This window comes from Vicugna pacos, chromosome 3 (assembly GCF_048564905.1).
Source record: "Vicugna pacos chromosome 3, VicPac4, whole genome shotgun sequence".
Lineage (NCBI taxonomy): Eukaryota > Metazoa > Chordata > Mammalia > Artiodactyla > Camelidae > Vicugna > Vicugna pacos.
In genome coordinates this window covers 22,421,415-22,446,644 of record NC_132989.1, presented here as the reverse complement: position 1 = coordinate 22,446,644, position 25,230 = coordinate 22,421,415, and the positions used below count along the sequence as shown (strand labels likewise).

General features: G+C 45.9%; 3 protein-coding genes across 3 annotated transcripts; 1 reads left to right on the top strand and 2 right to left on the bottom strand.

Moving 5' to 3' along the window:
- Positions 1-338: 338 nt before the first annotated feature.
- SLC35A4 (solute carrier family 35 member A4) lies at positions 339-2,329 on the top strand. Its single transcript, XM_006204550.4, has one exon. It carries the CDS (start codon positions 339-341, stop codon positions 1,374-1,376), a length of 1,038 nt encoding a protein of 345 aa, XP_006204612.2. The 3' UTR covers positions 1,377-2,329.
- A 927-nt stretch (positions 2,330-3,256) lies between these two features.
- On the bottom strand, positions 3,257-5,944 carry LOC102528876 (uncharacterized). Its single transcript, XM_072956554.1, has 4 exons — positions 5,406-5,944; positions 5,263-5,333; positions 4,504-4,671; positions 3,257-3,730 (listed from the first exon to the last, which is right to left on the bottom strand). The coding sequence occupies exons 1-4, from the start codon at positions 5,485-5,487 to the stop codon at positions 3,506-3,508; spliced, it is 546 nt and encodes a 181-aa protein (XP_072812655.1). The 5' UTR covers positions 5,488-5,944; the 3' UTR covers positions 3,257-3,505.
- Positions 5,945-18,670: 12,726 nt separating this feature from the next.
- On the bottom strand, positions 18,671-21,631 carry CD14 (CD14 molecule). Its single transcript, XM_015239485.3, has 2 exons — positions 21,407-21,631; positions 18,671-21,318 (listed from the first exon to the last, which is right to left on the bottom strand). Exons 1-2 carry the CDS (start codon positions 21,407-21,409, stop codon positions 20,206-20,208), a joined length of 1,116 nt encoding a protein of 371 aa, XP_015094971.2. The 5' UTR covers positions 21,410-21,631; the 3' UTR covers positions 18,671-20,205.
- Between the last annotated feature and the right edge of the window lie 3,599 nt (positions 21,632-25,230).

The following is a 25,230-nucleotide window of genomic DNA, read 5'->3' as shown; positions in this document are numbered from 1 at the left end:
AACAGCTGGGGCCTGCAGGCGGAAGCCTTCCAGCCACAGACGCCGCACCTGGCCTCCCGGGCTTTCACCCGTTTGCTCACTCCAGCTTTCCTGCTGCCTTCATCCTCACTTCCCTTCCTGCAGAGGCTGTACAGTGGCTCATCAGCCAGAACCCTGGACTCCTTCCCTCCGTAACCCCACGGGACTGGCCCCAAGACTGGCTTCTAGGGCCACCAATCCTTTCCTCTTCCAGCCCTTGCTGTGGGGTTTGCAGCTGACTCTGACTCTCAGTATCTCTCTGGCAATGTACCACAGCTCCTCACCCCTGGGAGCCAGCTCCATAACTTGATTTTCCCCAGATGCATCACAGTCCCCGTTGTCCCCTTGCCAGCTACACAGGCCACCCAAGGTCTAGTTTGGGCATGAGTGTAGAGGACGGGGGTATGCCAGGCCTGGGCCGTCCCAGGCAGGCCCGCTGGACCCTGATGCTACTCCTGTCCACTGCCATGTACGGGGCCCATGCCCCATTGCTGGCGCTGTGCCATGTAGATGGCCGTGTGCCCTTCCGGCCTTCCTCGGCCGTACTGCTGACTGAACTGACGAAGCTACTACTGTGCGCCTTCTCTCTCCTGGTGGGCTGGCAAGCATGGCCCCAGGGGACCCCACCCTGGCGCCAAGCCGCCCCCTTCGCACTATCAGCCCTGCTCTATGGTGCCAACAACAACCTGGTGATCTATCTTCAACGTTACATGGACCCCAGCACCTACCAGGTGCTGAGCAATCTCAAGATCGGAAGCACAGCCCTGTTCTACTGCCTCTGCCTCCGACACCGCCTCTCCGCACGCCAGGGCTTAGCACTGCTGCTGCTGATGGCAGCGGGAGCCTGCTATGCAGCTGGTGGCCTCCGGGACCCTGGGAACACACTTTCTGGGCCCCCTTCAGCGGCTGCTGCGGGCCGCATGCCCCTGCATATCACTCCACTGGGACTGCTGCTTCTCATCCTGTACTGCCTCATCTCAGGCTTGTCTTCCGTGTACACAGAGCTGCTCATGAAACGACAGCGGCTGCCCCTGGCCCTTCAGAACCTCTTCCTCTACACTTTTGGTGTGCTCCTGAACCTAGGTCTGCATGCAGGTGGCGGCCCCGGCCCAGGCCTCCTGGAGGGTTTCTCAGGTTGGGCAGCGCTCGTCGTGCTGAGCCAAGCACTCAATGGACTGCTCATGTCAGCCGTCATGAAGCACGGCAGCAGCATCACGCGCCTCTTCGTTGTGTCCTGCTCACTAGTGGTCAATGCTGTGCTCTCAGCAGCCCTGCTGCGGCTGCAGCTCACAGCTGCCTTCTTCCTAGCCACGCTGCTCATCGGCCTGGCTGTGCGCCTGTACTATGGCAGCCGCTAGCCCCTGACCTAACCCCACCCTGGGTCTTGACCTGTAGGTTGGGTGCCACCATCAGAGCCACCTCCCAATCCTCCCTCCTTCCCTTTGGCAGCCCTGAAACAAGTGCCTTGTGAGAAAAGCTGGGTCAGTGAGAGCAGCCACGTTAGTCTCTGAGCTGGGTGGATGAAGAGTTATCCATGGGAGACTCGAAGGCTGGATTTGGTTAAGGAAACTCTTAACCCACCCTTCCCCGAGTTCTTGCGGGCTAAGAAATTAGGAGAGCATCAGTACACAGGCCTGAGAAAAGATACCATTCCTGATGGGAATGGAGGAGGCCCCCTGCCTCATCCTGCATGAATGCAGTCGCTTAAAGTGGGGCGTGGGCAGCAGTTGACCTTCCTTGCCTACTGTGGTCACCCCCACCGACCCACTGCCCCCAGGCCTGGTGCTGGCTGCTCCAGCCCAGCCTTGGTACATGACTCACCCATAATGGATACCCCTCGCCCCCTGCCGACTGTCATGCAGGAAAGCCCAGTTACCACACATCATAACCCCATTACCCAGGCCACTCTGCCATGCTCCCCTAGCTCCAGTAGCGCCTGGAGACAATGCCCCCTGCTCTCTCCACACCCAGCCCTTGTTCTGGAAACCTCAGAGAGGACTGGGGCTTGACTCATCTCAGGGAATGTTGCCCCTGGGCCCTGGTTTAAGCCTATACTCCTGACCTCTCTGTTCACCCCAAGGGCCCTCTCAAAGCCCACTGCACCCTCTACTGCTCCTAGGAGGTACCATTCTTCCCACTCTGGGTCCTGCCCTTTCCTAGCAGCGTTCCAGCTCTCAACAGCCTGGGGAAAGCTATACACAGAGCGAACTGGGACCAGGCACAGGGAAACTTGTACAGCTCAATCAGTGTCTAACGCGTAAGCAATAAGGTCTTAATAAAGTGTTCTGGGGTGTAGTTTCCTACAATCGGCCCTGATTGTCCTGTGTCTTCTCTGTTGTGTATCTCCTCTCAAGCATAATTTCCTTCCTCTGATGCCCTGAGTATCTTAATCCTGGGGTGACTCATAGACCGAGAAAAAATCTGTTTTCTCCCAGCTCTTGCCAGCAGCATTATTTCCTCCGAGAACTCCATGGCGCTGAAACTCTGTCACAGAATTTTGGGACTTTCTCTGAAGCACAAAACTTGGGCCCTGGAGGGAGCTGTGGGAATAGAAGGTGCTGGGCCCAGCAAGGCAAACTGTAGACTGTAGGCTAGAGAACTCTAAAGGAAGGTGATTTTGATTCTCATCTCTGGTTCCCTCACTGATACCCCTACCTGCTATCTCTTCTCATGGCCAGAGAAGTATCTGGCCCTGCTCCCATGGTAGAATACCTGGTAAACTGGTAAAGAAAAAAGAAAACAAAAAACAAGGTCTATTGAAGCAGAATCTTAGGAAGTGGGGTTTGAGAATCTTTTTTTTTCTTTTTCTTTTTCCTTTTTTTTTTCTTTCTTTTCTTCACTTTTTCTTTCTTCTTTTTCTTTTCTTTTTCTTTCTTTTTTTCCAATAAGCTCCCTAGGTGATTCTGATGTGCGCTGCAACCTGTGGACCACTACTGTCTACAGTGTAGAACAATAGCCAGCCAGGCTTGAGTTTGAATTCTGGCTCCATCACTTATTGGCTGACTGTCCTTGGACAGTTACACAACCTCTCCTAGCTTTAGTTGCATTATCTCTGAAATGGGGGTCATATGATACCTACTACTATGTAGGGTAGTAGAAAAGGCTAAATCAATTATTGGATATCAGGCGCTTAGCAAGGACTGGCACAGTGAGACCTGGTTAGTGGTGGTGTTATTAATCCATAATGAAGGTTAGCTTGGCTGTTGTGTCCCAACTTCCTCTCCCTTCTAAGATCTTTAAGAAAGAGGAAACTGCCCCTGAAGGATTCCTAATTACCAGGTTTCTCCTCAAGGCTGGAATCCAGTATGACTGCTTCCAGCCTAGTCTGCCAAAGTTGTTGGTTCTGGGCTTGGAGCTCCTGGTTCTGTGTAGCCAGGCTGATGGTGTCTTGCAGGACTCCAGCCAGCAAGCTGCGGTAGTGATGCTCTGTGGTCACAGCCCGTTCCTCCCACAGTCCCCGCCAGGCTCGGAATACCTGTGCCCAGAGTCAGAGATGCCCATCAGTCAACCAGTCTTGGAACCAGCCCAAGGCCTGCCCTCTGTCCACACTAACCTGCAGCTCGTGGCATGTCCGGGCTCGGGCAGCCTGCACGTGCAGGTCATAGAGCGCTACCAGGTCCTGCTCCGCAGCATCCCGTTCTGCCTGAAGGGCCTCCAGCTGGAGTCTCAGTGCTGCCTGCTCCCAGTGCCATCTGTGCCTCTCCTTGGAGGGCTTCAGTGATAATACATCCTCTTTGTTGATTACCACCTGTGTGCCAGGCTCTGTTCTACATACTTTATGTTATTATCTCATTTTATCCAATGACAACCTTGAGGTAGTTGACATTTTACTGACTTGGAAACAGTGGATCAGATAGGTGACCTAATGATCAAATTCACGTGGCTAGTGAGGGACAGAACTCAGATGACATATGCCTTTCAACAGTTTACTGTCACCCTTGGGGTAAAGTCCAAATCCAGAGGCACACACTGTCTCTTTAGCCTTGCTCCGACTACGCACCTGCCAGCCTCCAGCCACATAGGCAATACGCAGTACCCAGAACCTGTATTGCCACTGCTTCCCTTTGGACCTTTGCTCATACGGAATTCTCTTCTCTTAGAAACATGTCTCCCTCCTCCCCGCCACCTCTGTGCACACAAGTTTTATTGTTTAAACAAGTTGTATTTACTGAGTGCCTGTATGTGATGAGGACAACTTGCCCATGTGGAGCTCATGGTCTAATGAATTGTTCTGGCTGATTTGTTTGTCCTTTAAGTCTCAGCTTAGATGCCATCTCTGATCCACTCCAGCATGGGTCAGGTGCACTTCTTTGTTGCCATGAGCCACTAGTCCCCCGCCACAGCACTTAGCACTGCGTTGTCTATCCCCCACAAACCTGGGAGGGCCAGGGAGAGGGTAGGGCCCAACTTGACACAAGACCCTGGCCCCTAGCACATTGCCTGGCCAGATTAGAATGAGCCTCAAGTCCCATCCACCGTCCTTACCTCTTCTCTAGCCCCCAGGCCTTTGACCTGGTCACCTGCCACTTCCTCCTTTTCCTGTTCCAAATGCTTCATTTCCTCTTGGATCCAGATTTCATGCTGTTCTCGCAGTCTCTGCCTCCGGGCCTGAGCCAGGAAGAACTGCAGGGCCACATCCGGGGCCTGCTGGGCCTAGGGGGCATCAGTCTGGGCTCAGCCAGAAGCCCATGTGAGCACATTGCCTTGGGACACAGGGCCCAACTTTTCCACCAGAAGCCCATTAACAGGGCTGCTCCTAGAATTACTTCCAGAAGACTAACTGGCCTGGAAGAGCTTGTGGCCTGGACAGAGGCTCAGAGGCCATGGGGGAAGACAAGTATTGACTCTGCCAGTGGGAACCATGGAGGCCCTAGGGGTCCCATACCTCTTACCCAACCCAGTAGGAAAACAGCCCTTTCCCATGCCCTGCCCTTAGTAGTCCTTTTCTTTTTTTTAATTTTTAGGGGGGTAGTAATTAGGTGTTTTTTATTATTTTATTTATTTATTTATTTATTTTTAATGGAGGTACTGAGGATTGAACCCAGGACCTCAGGCATGCAAAACACACACTCTACCACTGAGCTATACCCTCCCCCTCTTAGTAGCCCTTCTGATCCCTTTTTGCCAGAAGCTCAGTATTTCTCCCTGATGTTGGGGCAGCGTAAACAGGAAACATTATCTGGGCTCTGTGACTCTTCACTCCCCCAACAGCTTCCAGTTGTTAGGGAGTACACAAGATGGTACCTGTTCCTCAGAGCCCCTAGGAGGATGCTTTTCGTGGAGCCCAGATTCTATAGATGCTGTTCTTCCTGCCACTGGAGGAAACTGCAGTTAAGCACACCAAAGGTGGAGAAGACCCCCAGCTTCACTGCAACCCCCACACTCACCTTGAGGCTCCTCCTGGAGGCCTGGGCTGTGTCTTGCTGTTGAATCTATCACCTGCTGAGAAAACATGAGTGAGAATTCCATACCTTTCCTCCCAGAACAGCATGGATTTTGAAATCAGACAGATCAGTGTCCCCACCCTCCTTTTCTTAGCTGTATGACCTCCAGCAGTTGGCTAGTCTTTTGAGTCTCCATTTTCTCATCCATAAAATGGAGCTGGATAAAAGTCGTGGAGAGCATGAAATGAGATAAGACACCCAAAGTACTAAGCACTGGCCAGCTGTGCTCAATAAATGGGAGTTTACAGGCCTAATTCCCAAGGCCCAGGTCTGTAAAAAGAAGTTATGAGTAATTATGAAAAGGGAAGGACAAGAATAAGCTGGACATGGCAACCTTCCAGCCACCTTGTGCCAAATCATGGAGGACAGCGCCCCCTTCTGCACAAGAGAAGCCATGCATCCTAAGGGGATGAAAGCTCCGCACTGAGTCTGGATTTGGATGTGTTTGCACCTCTGCTGCCTTTAATTATCCCAGGACACTCGGATCGCTTCTCTGAACGTCAGTTTGCTCACCTGAAAAGCAGGAGCAATGTTGTCTTCCCTGTTTAAAAGAATTCTATGGCTTCCCCTTGACCTTTGAGACAAAGTTCAAACATCTCAACAGATTGACAAAGCCCTGTATGACCAGGCCCGTGCTTCACTCTCCAATCCTTCACTCTTGGCTCTCTTCCTTAAACTCTATTCTCCAGCAAACTGAGCTGCTTGCAGTCTTGTAAAGAGATCAAACATTTGCTTACCTCTGAGACTTTGCCTGTTATTTTCTCTGCCTAGAATGTTCTTCATTCATCTTTGCTAGATGATCAACTTCCTCCATGTAGTCTTCCTTCCCTCTCATGCCAAGACTAACGTAGATGCCCCCATAGAACCCTTCAAATAAGGCCTTCAGAGCACCGATCATGGTGTTAAATGTTTTTCTCCAGAGGTTAGTAAACTCCAATTGGATAGGGATTTCCCAGCCCCCACATGACACTGTGCCCTGCACATAGTGAGTGGTCAGTAAATGTTTTGGAATCAATAAATTAATAAATGAAGGAAGGGCCCCCTCACAGTGCTCTGTGAACAGAAGGGAAGAAGGCAGACATCAATGAGACTCCAGAGAGGTTGGATGAGAAGACATACCCATGGTTCTGAGAGTCCTGCAGCCTCAGCTTTGACCTCTTTGAGCATCCAGCTTCCCAAGCGCTGGCTCCAGGCTTTTACCACCTGTGGAGAGAGGGTTCAGGGTGGGCTGCAGCCATTGCTGGCCCAGGCACCTTCAGGCCTCACCTTGCTCACCTGCAGCTCCTGCAGTGCCCTGCCCAGCTGGCTGAGCCCAGTCTCTGTCAGAGTGTCCCCAAGGAGGCCTGAACGCAGGCTCTTCAGGCCAGCCCGGCGGGCCCGGGCCTCTTCTACTGCATCCCACAGGGTGGGCCTCACCTGTTTCACCTTCATCCTCCTTCTCGCGGCCCCCAGCAGTGCAGCCTGGAGCAAGCTCTGGGAACTGCCTAGTAAGAGGAGACACAGAGTGAATCACTCCTTCCTCTGAACTCCAAAGCACACTGCCTATAATATTTTTAATTTGTATTAATAGGACTATTCATGAAAATAGCTAACACTTAGCAGGCTTTTACACGTGGTTGATGGTACTATGCTCAGGCTTTTCATGAATTGCCTCTTCTTATCCAGACAACACTCCAATGAGGCAGCAGCTCTGATTTACCCTGCCTCCCCCAGCATTTTCTAAGTGAGGAAACTGAAGCTCAGAGAGGTCAAGCAACTTCCTGGTGAGTGGCACAGCTGAAACTCAAGCCCAGATTGGTCAGACATTAAAACCTCTACCCTTGATTGTTATCCCAAACTGGCCTGGACATAAATATACTTCTTTCCCTCCCTGCTTTGTCCTTAAGAATATGAACTGCCCCAGCTTATTTCCTCATTCCGCAGTGCCTGGCACAGGGTGAGGTCAGAAAAAATGTTGGCTAAATGAATGTGTATCTGTTGATTTTGAAGACAGAGGGCCAGACCTTTTTTTCTCTTTTATTAATGGAAAACTTCAAACATATACATAGTATAGGAAATCCATCTACTTATTACCCAGCTTCAACAATTATCAATTCATGGACATTCTTGTTTGATCTCTACCCTCTGCTTGACCTCCAAATCTCTGATGTCATATCATTTCACAGAGGCTTGATCTTTTAATGGGTGTGTGAAAATCGGCAAGTACCTTCCCTTCTCTGATCCTCGCTTTCCTCATCTATAAATTAAGCCTGCCTCCCTTCCCTCACCTGTAAATTCAATCTGTCTCATGGGGTTGTGATAATCAAAGGTATTCATTAGTGTAAAAATGCTTGGTAAACTGTTGAAGGCCTCTGGAAGGGTGAGAGTTTGCTTTTGCTATTGTCCTTGCTTCTCCAGACTTCGGCAGCCTGGCAACCCTGGGACCTTTCTGAATCCTGGCCCTCCCAGATGGATGAGACTCTCTGGGCTGGCTAGGGTGGGGGCTGCAGCTGGTTGGGTGAGAGGTGGCGGGGGCCGAAGGCCAGATCCCAGAGCTTCCCAAAGAACCCCGCACCTTCCCCCAGGCCACCTTGAGTGTCCAGGCGAAGAAGAAGGCCACTGTAGTTGTTTCCTTCCAGGAGCCATGAGACAATCCAGGGCAGAGAGCCCTCCACCTCCTCACCAACAACCTCACCAGCCAACACCTGCAACAGGGGACAGTCTCTGCCAGAGGGAGGGAGGGAAGAAGAAAGGAGATGTCCACTGGTGGATGGAGAAGAATATTTGAAGAAATAATGTTCAAAAATTCCCCCAAATTTATGAAAAACATGAATCTACACATCTAAGAAGCTCAACAAATTCCGAGGAGGATAAACTCAAAGAGATTCACACCAAGACAGATTATAATCAAATTATTAAAAGCCAAAGTCAAAGAGAGAATCTTGAAAACAAAAGAGAAGCAACTTGTTTTGTACAAGAGATCTTTAATAAGATTAAAAAACAATTTCTCATCAAAAATGGTGGAGGCCAGAAGGCAGTGAGATAATATAGTTAAAGTGCTCAAAGAAAAGAAACTGTCAACTAAGATCTGACAATACTATCCCTCAAAACTATAGGAGTTACAGAAAAGCTGAGGGAGTTCATTGCAAGAAATGAGCAAAGGGAGCAAATCCTTCAGTATGTCAGAGAAAAGGAAACTCTGATGCTTCCTAGGGCCTCTACATCCATATTTCAGTCATCCCCACCCTTCCCCAAAGCTGTTAAAAGTCTCCGTCAGACTTACAGGACTCCTGGGAGCTGCAGGATCCGCAAGGCTCCTTGCCACATGCCCTGGGTACCAGGCCTCTCAGGAGGGTCAGGCCCTGGGCAGGACATGGTGATGGTGAGCAGAGAGCAGGCCCTGTAGAGGAGAGCATAGGATCAAGCCAAATGGCTAGGGAGTGGGTTGAGGTGACAGGTGCCCTCCTGTCCTTACCTGCCTTCACCACCTGCAGCCTGCAAGTACAGCTCTGAGGCAGCTCTTGAGTCAGATACTTCCACTTCAGTGGCATTTACCACCACCCTGGAGGAAGAGGAGGCTGAGCTCCTAAGCACGAGGGTTCTGTCCAGCCCCCCCAGAATCTCTGCATGGGGAGCCCATGGGAGTCCCAAGAGCATATAAGAATCACCCCCAAGTCTCCAAGCTCAGTATATCCCCTAAAAGCCTCTCATGTTCATGATCTTTTTTATTTTCTCCTATCATTTGCCCTAGGAGGGAAATAGGGTAGTTGAGATTGCTCCCATTTTACAGATAAAGAAGCCGAAGTTCTGCTTAGTGAGATGCTCAAATCACCCAGGATGGTAATGACTAAGTTGAAAAGGTGTAAGTGGGTGGGGTGAGAAGAAGGAGAGGGATGAGACATGAGGATGAAAGGAAAATGGAGAGAGGGAGTCCTGGGAGCACACCCAGGCCCTGTAAGCATGACCCCATGCTCAGAACTCCTCTGGGGTGGCAATGGGGAGAAGCCTGATGGCTTGGTTTGGGGTGTCAGCCCTGCCTTAAGACAAGCACCCTCAGACGCCTTTGGGCTCTGGACACTCACAAGCCCAGAGGGGCCACATCCAGCACCGACAGGTTCTCTGCTCCTGGAGCAAGCAGGTCCTGGATCCTCCCACTGGGGCTGAGCTGAGATCACACAAGCACAACATCTGTTACAATCTGAACCTTTCTCAACCTTTGGTTCACATGATCCTCCCACTGGGCCCCTGTGGGCCAAGCAGGGCACCAAAATTCAGCCATTTCAGGCAGGAAAAAGGAGACCCCAGCAGGGCAAGCCGATGCTGATGAGCAGCAGAGTGGGGCTAGACCCACTCTCTTCAGGCTGCCCGCAAGCCTCAGGCTCTTTTGCAGCATCACTATGGCCTCGGCTCCCCAGGTGTCCCCTCCCCCAGGGCCTCACCTGCACCAGGCTAAGAGTACTAAGCACAGCATCAGACCCCCTGAGGGGCAGAGCTTCCTCAAACAGCATCTGCAGCAGCTAAAGTGGAGAAAGGGGTTCAGTGGGAATTGAGAAAGGATTAATCTGTTCTTCCTCATTTCCTGAGGCTGAAGTCTGTGCCTGGCCGTGTGCTGGGTGCTATGGCCATGGTGGCCAGGACAGAAATAGCCCCAGCCCTCTTGGTTCACAGCGAGCCAGACAAGTGAGCAGATGTTTTCAGTGGGACTTGCTGTTGGCCCAGGCAGGGACCTACAACAAGTTTCTGAGGCAACTATTTTAGTTTGGGGGCATTTTCATGTAGCCCAAAAACAAAACTTTCAAGTATATTGTCATTATTAGTATTACTAAGAACAGTGAGAATTACACCTCCCTGGATATTTGATCTTTGCACACCACCCCTCCCTGACCTCATGGACCCCAGCCTCCTACTTTCCCTGATCTCTCAATAGCTCGTAGATTGACTATGGCAAAACCACAGGATGCTGTAGGAACCCCAAGAAGGGGCACCTAGTCCAGCCAGGGTGGGGAGGGGAAAGTATCGGAAGGTCTCCTGGAAAGGAGGCAACACCTGAGCCTCATGACAGCTGTGCCTGGTGCCTCATCTGGGACTCACCTGAGGCACGAGCCGTGGTGCCTCTGTTTCCCGACCCCGAAGCAGCAGGGCCACACTGTACCCTCGGCCCACCCAGCCCAGCGTCGACTGGGCTCGGACTAGCAGCTCCTGCTCTGCCTCCTGCAGGGAGACACAGGCACAGCCCCCTGTTTCAGGTGCCCTGACTCAGCCTGCGCTGAGGAAAGGGCTCAGGAAGCACCCAGCACCCACCCTCCTCCCATCGCCCTATCAGACCCCCTACCTGAGCAGCGTCAGAACCCAGGACTCTGTCAAAAGTGATGCATTGTTCCTGTGGACAGGAAACAGTGTCACTCCCACCTCCCCCTGCCTTCACCCACTTCTCATCCCTTCCCATCCCATCTCTACCTGAGTCCCACGCTGAAGCAGGCAGATGCTCTGAGGCCCCTCCAGGAGGAGTGTGCGGCAACAGGTCTCCTCAGGTCCTGAGAAAGGTGGACTTCATATCAACTCTTCTGGGGGAAACCGAAGTCCCAGGACTCATGAGTCCTGCCCTCAACCTTTGCCTCAGTTCCTCACATGAAATGGCCTCACCCTTCCCCTCTCCCAAGAGGCTCTCCCAGGCTGTACTGCCTCTGAATGACTGGGTGGGGACTTCTCACCCGATCTTCTCCCTTGATCTACTTCCACCACCACGATCAGCCTGGCCTGGGGGTTGTCAGTGAGGCCGGAGGGGGCTGAGCTGTCCTGGCCCCAACCAGCCCCTGTGCTCACCACCTCTCCGCACTCCATGGCTACTGTGCTGCTCAAATTCCCCTCAATAATTCATCTCCTTGAGCTGAGGGCTCTGGGTGGGGCCTCTAAATAATAATTTATCAAAGGAGGTGACAGTCCCCTTTTCTGAGTAAGTCAGAACATTGCATGGGATTTTTCTTTTTTCCTCTTATGAAAAATGTCAAACAAATATAACTGTGGAGAGAGTAATTTAATGAATCTCCAAGCAGTCAGCTTCAGCAATTATCAACTTACAGTCAGTCTTATTTCTTCTGTTCCCCTCTCCACCCTTAGCGGATTCTTTTAAAGTAAATCCCAGACACCTTACATTTCAATCATAGCTATTTCAGTATATATTTATAAAAGAAAATCACGCTTTTAAAAATGACAGCTTTATTGAGATATAATTCATATACCATACAATTAACCCATTTAAAGTTTGTTTCAGTAGTTTTTAGTAACTTTGTAAAAATGTGTAAGTATCACCATGGTTAATTTTAGAACATTTCCATCACTTTATTTTTATTTTTTTCTTTTTATTTTTTAATTGAAGTATAGTTGATTTACAATGTTGTGTTTGTTTCTGGTGTACAGCATAGTGATTCAGTAATATATATGTGTGTATATATATATTCCTTTTCATATTCTTTTTCATTAGTAGGTTACTACCAGATACTGAAAATAGTTTCCTTTGCTATACAGTAGGACCTTGTTGTTTATTTATTTTACATATAGTTGTTAGTATCTGAAAATCTCGAACTCTCAATTTATCCCTCCCCATCCCCTTTCCCCTCTGGTAACCATAAATTTGTTTTCTATGTCTGAGACTGTTTCTGTTTTGTAAATAAGTTCTTTTGTGTCATTTTAAAAAAATTCCACATATAAGTGATATCATATGGTATTATTTTTTCTCTTTCTTGCTTACTTCACTTGGTATGATAATCTCTAGGTTGATTCATGTTGATGCAAATAGCATTATTTCATTCTTTTTATGGCTGAGTAATATTCCATTGTGTATGTATACCACAACTTCTTTGTCCAGTCATCTGTTGATGGACGTTTAGGTTGCTTCCATGTCTTGGCTATTGTAAATCGTGCTGCTATGAACATGTACCTTTTCAAATTAGAGTTTCCTCTGGATGTATGTCCAGGAGTGGGATTGTTGGGTCATATAATAAGCCTAATTTTAGTTTTTTAAGGAATCTTCATACTGTTTTCCATAGTGGCTATACCAAACTACATTCCCACGAATAGTGTAGGAGGGTTCTTTATTCTCCACACTCCCTCCAGCATTTATTGTTTGCATTTCCATCACTTTATAAAGAAACGTAGTATCCTTTACTACAACCTCCCTTATCCCACCCTCATTCTGACCTTTAAACAACCACTAATCTATTTTCTGTTTCTATAGATTTGCCTATTCTGAATATTTCATATAAATGGATTCACACAGTATGTGTTCTTTTTGTGACTGGCTTCTTTCAGTGTTTTTCAAGGTTCATCCATGTTGTAGCATGGTCAGTACTTCTTTCCTTTTTATGGCTGAATAATGTTCCGTGTAGGGATGACATTACTTCTGTCACCAATTATCCAGAATTTGGTCAAACATCACAGGTAATGGCACAGTCCCCATATAACTATCCTTACTTCAGACATTAGTCTCAAGCTTAGAGGTCCCTAGTCCTACATCACTCTGATGAGCTATCTACACTTTCAGGTGTTTCCACTACTCCTGCAGGTCCCATAATTTGCTAGAATGACTTACAGAACTCAGGAAAGCATTATACCTACTGTAGCTGATACCAGTTCTCTGACACCAACTGGGTGGCCTACATTTCAACCAAATTCTGACACTAAGTGCCTGGAGTTAGCACCAGATTCCACAAGTTAAAATGCAAGGTCCTCAATGAGACTGCCGTTCTTTCAGATTCCAGCCACAAATGGGATCCCCAGCCTACTTGTAGTACTGCTTGACTTGGCTAGAGATTCAGGGATTTCCATGACCACCCCTTAAATTCCATAATTCGGCTAGAATGACTCACAGAACTCAGGAAAGTGCTTTACTTATAATTACCTTCTTTATTATAAAGGATGCAAGTGAACAATCAGATGAAGAGGTACATAGAATAAGATCTGGAAGGGTCCTGAGTGCAGGAGCTCCTGTTTCTGTGGAGTTAGGGTGTGACACCTTCCCAGTATAACAATATGTTCACTGACCAGGAAGCTCACTGGCCAGTTTTTGGTTGAGATTTCATTATGTAGGCACGATTAATTAAATCATAGGCTATGTGACTGAACTCAACTCCAGCTTTTCAATCTGTGTGGTTGATTTTTTCTTTTTCTTTTCTTTTTTTTGTTTCATGGTTGACTTTTTTTCTGGTGAGCAGCCTTCTCTGTCCTGAAGCTATCTAAGGGTCCTGCCAGAAGTCACCTCATTAGCATAACAGAGAAACTCCTATTGCTCAGGAAATTCCAAACATTTTTGAAACTCTGTGTCAGTAACTGGAGAGAAAGACCAGATAGGTTCTTTATTATATCACAAGCCTCTCTCAGGTTTTTCACCAAGGATCCCTTTTAGTCAAAAGTATCACACCTGTCTGATCGTCTACATCTGGTATAGCACTTATAGAACAGGCAGAGCAATAGTAACAAGATGCATACAGCTGACATTTGGAGGAATCAGTATGGGGCAAGCATAGGATGCTTGTGTTTTCCCATACATTTGACAACCAATTTTGATATTATAGTCTTACCAACAATGCCAGTGTGATATCTCATTGTGTAGATGTTGCGTGAAAAATAACAGTAATTAATTCAGTTCATCATCATATTTTATGATCAAAATGTCTCCCAGGGCAAAGCCACTCAGATTCTTGTCAGGTTCCAAAAGCAAAAGTGTTCTCAGGATTATAAGGCTTCACCTTCAGATATCTGGTATACATGGACTAAAGATAGCATCTTGTTCTCTGAGCCTCTTCTGAAGTGTGTAATATTGGATTTCCCTCTTTGCATAACCTATTTGTTCCTTCCTTTGCTCTCAGCTACCATTACCCATTCTAAAGTTCTTATGGATTTCAACAGATGCTGAATAGTCAAAACAGTCTTAAAAAAGAGGAACAAAATTGAAGGACTCACACTTTTGGATTTCAAAACTTACTGTGAAGCAACTGTAATCAAGACATTGTGGGAGAAAAAAAAAAGACATTGTGATACTAGCATAAGAACGAACAGAGATCAGTGGGAGAGAAGTGAGAGTCCAGAAATAAACCCATGACTCTATGGGCAGCTAATTTGACAAGGATGTCAGGAACATTCAATGAGGAAAGACTGATTTCTTTTTTTTTTATCTGGAGAAGGTAATTACCTTTATTTATTTATTCTTAGAGGAGGTATTGGGGATTGAACCCAGGACCTCATCCATGCTAAGCATGTGCTCTAACACTTGAGCTATACCCTCCCCCTGTAGGAAAGACTGATCTTTTTAACAAATGGCACTGGGACACTTGGATACCCAGATACAGATGAATGAAGTTGGACCCTTATTTCAGACCATATATAAGAATTAACTTAAATGGGTCAGTTTCCTAAATCTAAGAGCTAAAAGTATAAAACTCTTAGAATTAAAATACAGAAGTTAATCCTCATGACCTATAATCTGGCAATTTATTCTTAGATATGACACCAAAAGCAAGTGCAAGAAAAGAAAACATGATAAACTGGATTTCATCAAAACTGAAAACTTTTGTGCATCAAAAGATGTTATCAAAAAGATGAAAATACAACATACAAAATGGGAGAAAATGTTTGCAAACTATATATGATAATGATCTAGCATCCAGGATATATAGAGAGTTCCTACAACTCAGGAACAAAAAGACAACACAAGTTAAAAAATGGGGAAAAGACTTGAATAGCCATTTCTACAAAGAAGATATACACAGTACATGAAAAAATGCTCATTATCATTATATATTGGTGAAATGCAAAAAGACAACAATCAAAAACTAGGCAAAAAATGTGAATAGACAGTTCTCCAAAGAAGCTATACAAATGACCAACAAGCATGTGAAAAGATGCTCAAAATCATCCATAATTAAAGAAATGTAGGGGAGGGTATGGCTCAGTGGTGGAATGTGTGCCTAACAGGCATGGGTCCTGGGTTCAATCCTCAGTGCTTCCATTAAAATAAACAAATAAAACCTAATTACCTCTCCCCGCAAATGCAGTACTGTATGTCAATTATATCTAAATGAAACTGGAAGGAAAATAAAGTTTTTAAAAATAAATGCAAATCAAAAGCATAATGAGGTACCACTTCACATCCACTGGTATGGCTCTAATAAGAAGAAAAAATAAAACTGGTTGCTGAGAATGTTAACAAATAAGAACTCTCATACATTGCTGATGGGAATGTAATATGGTACAGTCAGTGTGGAAAACAGTTTGGCAGTTCCTCCAAAGGTTAAACATATAATTACCGTATGATCCAGCAATCTACCTGGGTATATATGCAAAAAAATTGAAAAACTGTATGTAAACAAATTTGTGTACCAAAATGTTCATTGCAGCATCATTCATAGTAGCCAAAAAGTTTCCACCAACAGATGAATGAATGAACAAAATGTAGTTTATACACACAATGGAGTGCTATACAGCCATAAATAGCAATGAAGTACTGACACATGCTATAACATAGACGAACCTTGAAAACATTACGCTAAGTGAAATAAGCCAGACACACAAAAACAAAATTGTATGATCCCACTTAAATTAAGTATGTAGAATAGGCAAATGTACAGAGACAGCAAGTAGATTACACTTTCACAGGCTCTAGGGGGAGGGGATTGGAGAGTATTTGCTCAAGGGGTACAGAGTTTCTGTTTGGGATGATGAAAAAATTTGGAAATTGTAGTGATGGTTGCACAATATTGTGAATGTAATTAATGCCACTGTACAGTACACTTAAAAATGATAAAATGGCAGGGAGGGTATAGGTATAGCTCAGTGGTAGGGTGCATGTTTAACATGCACCAGCTTCTGGGTTTAATCCTTGCAGTGTCCAGCGCAGCTCGGCATCATGTCTGAGGACCAGTGATGCAAGACTTAAGAAACAAAGAGACAAAGTAAAGAGCGAAGATGGGACAAGGGGATTCAAGATCTCATGGATCTAGAGCCCTGAAAGCCTGGTCAACATCATATTTATTGGGAGTATATAGCTCAGAAAAATATGCGATCAAAAAGGTGGGGCCTTTTTTTTTTTTTTGAAGTGGGGCTTTAGATATTCCACACGATAAAGCACTAAATTCTGCTTGCTGGTTAACTGATTAATTTCAGGCCCATCCCTTCCAGGAACAATCACCCTCCTGTGGGTATGCAAAATTTCTGAGTCTATCCTCTCATTGCCTCTGGGACATCTCAAGATAGCAAGTACTTCCCCTGGCTCAACAGCATACTTTCACGCCAGAACAAAGTTCTGTTATTGGATCTTCTGGCTTTCCAAGACCATCCATTGTTTCACCCTAAGGAAATATCTGCCCTCCTTCAAGCCCTTATGGTTAATGTCAGGATTGCTCATCACAAATTTTCTTTTTCTTTTTTTTTTTTTTTTGTGAAGTGGAAGTTGTTTTATTTTAATACTAGGAAGAAAGAGGTACAGCAAGTGATTATCACAATTCTGAGACATTCTAACAGCTGACGTATTTTGAAGGTTTATTATAAGAAAATGATTACTTTTAACCACAAATTTTCTTTAGCATAATATGTGCTATAGATCGTCTACTGTGCAAAATATTAGAATAAAGCAAGCATGTGTATTTTAAGTAAGCAAGTGTGAATATAATATTTTAAGCTCATGGAAATTTAGGAGCAGCTTGTTTTCTAGTTCCTTGTTTTCCAGCAGCTTGTTTCCCAGCAAATCCCCAGTACCTCCATTAAAAAAAAAAGAATAAATTGCAAAAAAAGATTAAATGGCAAATTTATTATATATATATTTTAGCAGAATAAAGAAGAGATATATATAGCTTATTCCCATCTGCATACAGTCATGCTATTCCCTCATCTTAATGAACATGACATTATACTCAATAGTAAAAGACTGAAAACTTTCTAAGATCAGGAATAAGACAAGGATACCCACTTTTGCCACTTCTATTTAACATAGTACTGGCTATCCTAGCCAAAGAAGTTAGGCAGGAAAAAGAAATAAAAGGCATCCAACTCAAAGGAAGAAGTAAAATTATCTTTGCTCACAGATGACATGATCTTATATGTAGAAAATCCCCAAAATTCCACAGACCCAAAAACTGTTAGAACTGATAAATGAATTCAGCAAAGCTAAAGGATACAAAATTGACAAACAAAATCCAATGAGTTTTGTAAAGAACAAAGCAAACAAACAAAACCCCATAAACAGAAACCTCAATTAATTAAATAGAGTTGGGAGACCAGAAAGGAGAGCTTTCATGCCCTGAGAACCTAGCAGAGCCCAAGAGTAAGAAGAAAGATTCCTTTTTCACTGGCAAAGACCAGCCAGTAAAAAGCCACAGACTCTGTTTATTATACCCTCCCAACTTCCTTTTTCTCTGTGTAGAAACATCCTTCTTCCTTTGCCGTACAGGAACTTGTGTGTGGCTCACTGTGGTTGCAGACCTTGAACTGCAACTATCTGCCAATCCCAAAGATACTTATCTTTGCAGGACAAATATCAAGCAGTCTATTTGTTTCAGGTCAGAAATTTCCCTATATGAACAATAAACAATCTGGAAAGGAAATTAAGAAAAACAATTCCATTTACAACAGCATTGAAAAGAATAAAATACTTAGGAATTAACCAAAGAGATGAAAGACTTGTATAATGGAAACCACAAAACATTGCTGAAAGAATTGAAGAAGACACAGATAAATGGAAAATCATCCCATGTTCATGGGTTGGAAGACTTAATATTGTTAGGGTAGCAACACTCCCCTGAGAAATCTACAGATTTAATGAAATCCCTATCAAAATCCAATGGCATTTTTTGCAGAAAGAAAAATCCATCCTAAGATTCATATGGAATCTTAAGGGACCCCCAATAGCCAAAACAATCTTGAAAATAAAAAGAATAAAGTTGGAGATCTCACACTTTCTGATTTCGTAACTTATTACAAAGCTTTTGTAATCACAACAGTGTAGTACTGGCAAAAAGAGATTTATATTAACCAATAGAATTGAATAGAGTCCAGATATAAAACCTCACATATATGGTCAAATGATTTTTGACAAAGGTACCAACACCATTCAATGTCTTTTCAAACAACGGCATCTGGGAAACTGTCTATCCACATGCAAAAATGTGGGAGGTGGAGATATTGAATGATATTTTCCAAACTGATAAAGAACTTTGAGACTGAAAAATGAAGCAAACAACTCCAAGCAAGCAATCTTGAAGTTTATTGTGGGTACTTACTTACAGCCGCATTACTTACATAATCACAGCTGCACTCTGCAAAGGGGTACCCGGGATTTAAATGGGCCAAAGCTAAAAATAGAATTTGACTACCAAGTAAGAAGCACATCTGCATTCAAGGGAACCGGGGCTTTTTCCTCCATGGGGCTCTCATGATCATTAAAAAACTGTGTCAGCAAAAGGCATTTTTCCAGTTTTCACCACAGATGAAGGCAAGAGTAAAAGTTGATAGGAAAGCCATTTGGCTTGGTCTCACTCTTTGCAGCTGGACTAAAGCTCCTGCAGAAAGAGGAGGGCGCAGAACTGCGGGCCTAAGGTGGAGCTGACAAAATGGAGTCAGTGTGGTTCAGCCACACAGATTGACAGTTTATTTAGCTATCCCTATGATTCCTTGAATCTGTGGTCTGATGGCCTGTATAACTCTCCCATCAATGTTCCTTTGCATTCCCCATTCCTATCTGTGTGGTTTTGGACACTGGAGGGAGGCAGTCTGGAGGGCTGTGTTTACCTGCCTCCTCCCACTCCTCTTGAGGTCCCCCTTGAGGCAGATATCTCCACCTCTGATAAATGTGGCTGCCTCCCTGATGCAATGAAGAAGGGACCCTTGGAAGGAACATTGCCTCTTGGCTGATGTCCTGGGTCTCTGAGACAAGAGACAATGTGTTTCAGAGGACATACATTGTTAATTGTTCTGTGAAGGGTCCAAGGAGCTGTGAAGGGTCTAAGATATTATCCTATTTGCAAATCAAAGAGCCAGCCTGAAACAATTTTATTCACATATACTAACTTATTCATAAGATCCCTGGTTCAGAGACAGACTGTTAAATGACAGAATCTTGCATCAGTTCCCCATCCTCAAATTCCCCATTAGATGACACAGTGAAAGTCAGCGTAGCTGTATGTGCAAAGGGACTTTACACTACAGGAGAGGAATCCTGAAATCATAAAACTCAGAGTTTATGTAGAACAAGTGGCATAGTTGTATCTCCTCCCTAGGGGACGGGGGAAAGAAAGAATAAGCAAGTGGCTCTGGGTTTTATTACCTTGGAAAAGGAGCAGCTGGCTCTTAGAAAGCGCACTGGAGAGGAGACATTCTGTATCATCCTAGGAATGTTTATGATTCAGACATCTTAACAAAGGTGCCAGTAATCTGCTTAGAAAGCCCCCACTGAACAGAAACCCTTGGTCCTCCCACGCAGCCCTAGACAGGCAACATTTCCCTGCCCCTTCTGCCTCTGCAGTTCTTTTCTAAGTTAGGGCAGGTATGGTTTCTAGGGAGTTAGTCTGAAGAAAGTTTAAGTGTAACGGAGTTCCTATACAGCAATGTGCCCAGCACATAGCAGACACCCAGTAAATACGTGTTGAGTGAATGACACGGACCATTGTTTAAGATTTTAATGAAGTTGGGGGTAGAGGGTGGGTTGGTTGAGACGTCCTGACGAGGCTCCCCAGAAGCCAGGGCACTCTGAGGCCAGTGGATTGTTCTCCCCTGGGCTTCAGGCATAGCCCCGGGCTCCTTGAAGCAGCGCCAGAGTTCCAGACACGCCCACGGTCAAGGCGGAACGCGCACAGGCTGGGACCACCCCAGAGGGCGTCGGGTCTTCTTGGTGCTTGAGGGCTCCAGGGTCCAGAAAGGGATTCCCATCCAGTGTCAGGTTACTCACCTCTGGCAGTTCGTCTGGCCGTGGCGCTCTGTTCAGCCTGTTGCAGCTGAGATCAAGCACGCTGAGTTTGGGCGGCAGTCCTTTAGGCACTTGCTCCAGCCCAGCGAACGACAAATTGAGAGAGCTCAGTGTGCGGGGCCAGACACACCTGGGATCGCCTGAGGCGGCGGCGCGCAGCGAGTTGTGACTGAGGTCCAGACGGTGCGGTTGCACACCCGCCGCCGCCAGCGCTGCGCACACTCCGCTGGGCGTCTCCATCCCCGCGTTGCGTAGCGCTAGATCCTGGAGGGCCGGGAACTTGTGAGGACAGAGAGCCGTAGTCAGCCCGCGCTCGCTCAGTCCAGGATTGTCAGACAGGTCAAGGGTGGTAAGGGTCGGGAAGGTGCGGAGCTGTGCGCAGGCGAAAGCAAGAGGATGTGTTAGCGCAATGTTCAGTACCCTGAGGCCTGGCTTGAGCCACTGCTGCAGTTTGCCGAGCCACGCACCTCCTGTTGCCCAGGACACGTTATGGATTCTGAGGGTAGAGAGTGCTGGCCCAGGGTCTTTCACAGGCGGCGGCGGCAGCAGGCTGGTTACCTCCAGGTCCTCCAGCGTCAGTTCCTTTAGGCGTGAATACCCGAGCACATGCAGGACGGCGACCAGAAGCTGAGAGGGAACCTGTGCAGCGCCCACCGTGAGCCGCCGCAATCGCAGAGCCCTGACCATGTCAGCATACTGCTCCGGGTCGGCGTTGGCTTTCTTTAGAAACTGTTCCAGGCTGCGGCCGCCTCCACGGATCTCCACCTCGACGGCAACCATACACTGCAAGGCGCTGGACCAGTCGGGCTCCGGATCCGTGAAGTTGCAGACGCAGCGGAAATCTTCTTCGTCCAGTTGGCAGGGTTCCAGTTCGTCCGCAGACACGCGCAGCAGTGGCAGCAGCAGCAGCAGGTAGGGCACAGGCGCCTAGGAAGACGGGGGAGGTTAAGGAGGCCCCTGCTGCCCCTGAGGTTTCCCGAGTAGACCCTATTCGGCCCCAAGAACATACACTTACCATGGTCGATGGGTCCTCAGAGCCTCTGGGTATCCGGCTGGCTGGCTGGCTCTCGGAAGGGCTGTAACTTCTTTCCTGTCTGGCGACACTCGCCGGCTTCCAGTCTCCACAAACGTCCTAAATCTTTGGCAACCTCGGAGAGTTTATATAACCCTGAGATGTCACTTTGTTCCCTCTTTGAACCCTGTCACTCTCCACTTCTCTTTCTCCCAACCACCCCATTCAGTACTATTCCAGGAAATTTTGCAATGAAGCATGTTGCCAGGAGAGGGGCCATAACAGGAAGGATCTTGCAAGGATCTTGTGGCAGGCTTCGCCCTGATGACTCAGGCGCCCCCAGACTTGTCTGGGATGGAGAAAGGATCCCCAGTGCCTCAGGCTGGGACTCTCACCTCCCCTGCCTATATCCCTGACTCAACTGGTAGTTTCCTTGACTTTTCCCTAGTCTTGGTGGTTACTATTGCCCTCCTGTCACCCAAGTCCTCTGATATTTAACTGGATATTTTGTGGAAGAGATTACAAACTTCATCTATTGACTCGAAGGGCTAGAATTAGGTTTAAGAGAAGGAAGTTCTGAAGAACAACTCCCCACTCACAACCCCCTTTTTTAACTGACAGCTGGCAGTTCTTAAAATTTGTTTATTAAGAAAGTAACAGCTTTTTAAAAATTGAAGTATAGTTGATGTACAATATTACATAAATTACAGATCTATAATATAGTGATTTACAACTTTAAAGTAATAGCTTTCTTAAAAGTAGAAGTGTTTAACAGCCTAAATGTCCATCAACAGGTGACTGGATAAAGAAGATGTGGTATATTTATACAATGGAATACTACTCAGCCATAAAAACCGACAACTTAACGCCATTTGCAGCAACATGGATGCTCCTAGAGAATGTCATTCTAAGTGAAGTAAGCCAGAAAGAGAAAGAAAAATACCATATGAAATCGCTCATATGTGGAATCTAAAAAACAAAAACAAAAACAAACAAACAAACAAAAACAAAGCATAAATACAGGACAGAAATAGACTCATGGACAGAGAATACAGACTTGTGGTTACCAGGGCGGTAGAGGGTGGGAAGGGATAGACTGGGATTTCAAAATTGTAGAATACATAAACAAGATTACACTGTATAGCACAGGGAAATATACACAAAATGTTATGATAAATCACAGAGAAAAAAATGTGACAATGAGTGTATATATGTCCATGAATGACTGAAAAATTGTGCTGAACACTGGAATTTGACACAACATTGTAAAATGATTATAAATCAATAAAAAATGTTAAAAAAAGATTTTTTTCAGAAAAAAAAAAGTAGAAGTGTTTAACAGAGACACATCGGCTAAGTCACTACCTCTCTTAGAGTTTCCACTTCCCCACCCCGAAATTGAGAAACAAGATGTTTCTGATATAATTTTCTTGCTTGGACCTAGCTCCTCGCCCCCCAGCACAATTCGGACGTCCTACGAAGGAAAGTCTGGACCTATGTTGAATGAGGATTAACTAGTAGCTCACCTGTTTTGTCAAGGGAAAAAAGGAGGTGTCCTAAGAGGGTGGGAAAGTGTTACTGAAGCAGGTTTGCTTGTCCAATGTGCAGTAAGCCAAGTGCTGAGAAGCTAAAGTTTGCAGCAGAGAAAGAGTTTATTCACAAGACATCCAAATGAGGACCAGGGAGAACAAATCTCAGATCTGCCTCCCTGAAGGCGAGGGGCTTCGGATATTTATGAGTGAAGGATATAGGGTGGTTGGAGGTGCAGGGGAAGGTGACCGGAGACAGGAAAAAGATGAGGAAATAAATCATTGCTCACTCAGGTGTGTCTGAGTTACATGCTTCTTCATGGTTCACATTTTTGGAAAACGGTGGCATTAGCATGGGGAGAGTTTTGGCCCTCTGACCTCACACAGGGCCAGTTGGAGGGTGGTGATTCCAACCAGTCTTAATCAGCTGGAATGTGAACTGGGCAAGAACTGACTCTTAAGTTCCTGAAAATCAACTTAAACAGCCATTACTATAGCAACCCATATTTCAGAGGGGGTAGTTACTCACTGGGGGGCAGTTAAAGGAGCCTTGTGACATACTGTCTAAGCTACATGAGGGTATGTAAATTTGCAGGAACAATTAAGGTGAGCTTGACTGGTGAAGTCAGGTTACATAGTATTATTTAGTAAGCAAGTTACACTTCGAGGGATCTAATTGATGACTGCCCTCAGTTCCAGAAAAGCTATGCTTTTATTTATTTATTTATTTATTTATTTATTTATCTCTTTTTTTTCTCCCTTTTAATACCTGAATGTTATCAAAATCACACTTTTTTTTTCCCAAAAAGGCTATGCTTTTAAAACAGCCCTCATAAGTCTGAACTTCTGGATTTCTAGGTAAAGGGCTACATCAAAAATTTTTGAATTCTCACTTCCCTATTTTCCAGAAGCAGCTTCACATCTGCCCCCAGTCCAAACAATGAGGCTTCATCAGACCACACTGCCCTCTGTGTGTCCTGTTGGTCATGCTCTTATACCCTAAGCCATGCTTAAAGGCCAGACCAGGTCACTGGGACATCCCTGAGGACCAAGATATGGGTATAGATCAGTGTTAAATACACTAACTCTGCAGTTAGACAACCAGACTTGGAGTCTCAGCTCGACCACTGAGGTTGCAACAATAGCCCTTTATTATTTTCTTCATCAGAGTCTCTGCATTCAGAAGACTCAGGCCACTAAAGCCTGGCTCCTCAGCAAATTCCATCACCTTAGGGAAGACACTCTGGATGAGGGGTCCAAGCTAAAGGGTCAACAATGGTTTTGCAAAGATTTGGACTCACACCTTGATTCAAAAAATATCCATCATTTATCTATAAAAGTGCCAGGGCTGCTGCAAGCCCTGGGGTGCAGACATAACCATCATACACTCCCTCAAGCACTCTAGTAGGTGATGGAGGCAAACATGGACCCAGAACTACAGTCCACAGTGAAGAGGAATCTTACAGAGGGGAAAACAAGGACTTGTGGGAGCTCTAAAGAAAGGAACAGCTAGCCCCAGCTAGGAAATGGGGCTGTTTCTTACAGGGTTAACAGTGTTGCCAGGCAGATAAGTTCCAAAAAAACAAAAACAAAAACAAAAAACAAACAAACAAATAAAACAGTTTGGGCAGCTGTAACTGAGCAGACACTCAAACAGAGCATAGATTTTTTTCCTGGGGGCTTATCTTCCCCACCAGGAGAAAGATACAGATGTTAAAAGCCAGTCTGTCCCATGAAGGAGGGTACAAGACCCAGATCCTATCCCCAGCCAGAGTATGGTGCATAGCAGATGCTCAGTAATCAGCTGTCCAGAGGTTGGATATGTGCTGGACCTGGAGAGAAGAGGTGATGACAGGATGATGATCTCCATTCTAAAAATTAGAGGTCTCAGTAAAAATTCTTCAGTGCTACCAGGGTTCTACTCTCTTGGAGCTGTGAAGGGGGTTTGGGAGGAGACAATGTCAAACAATTACACTATAACAATGACAGCTGTGAAAAGGGTTATGAAGAAGTGTATGGTGATATACACTCTCATAATTAGGTGCACTGGTCTAGTAGTTCTGAGTAGGGAGGGAACACTGGAGTTGAGATTTTGAGCATGGTGTTAAGAGAAGGATGCTGGTTGTAGTGAGGGTGGGACTGCAGAGACAAGGCTCTAGGCAGTGGAACAGCTTGTGCAAAAGCCTAGAAGAGGAAAAGAGCAGAGCTTGTTTAGGGAACAAAGATCTCAGGAGAGATGAGAAAGGTGAGATTGGAGACGTTAGCAGGGATTAGACCATGCAGGGTTTAGTTGGCCAT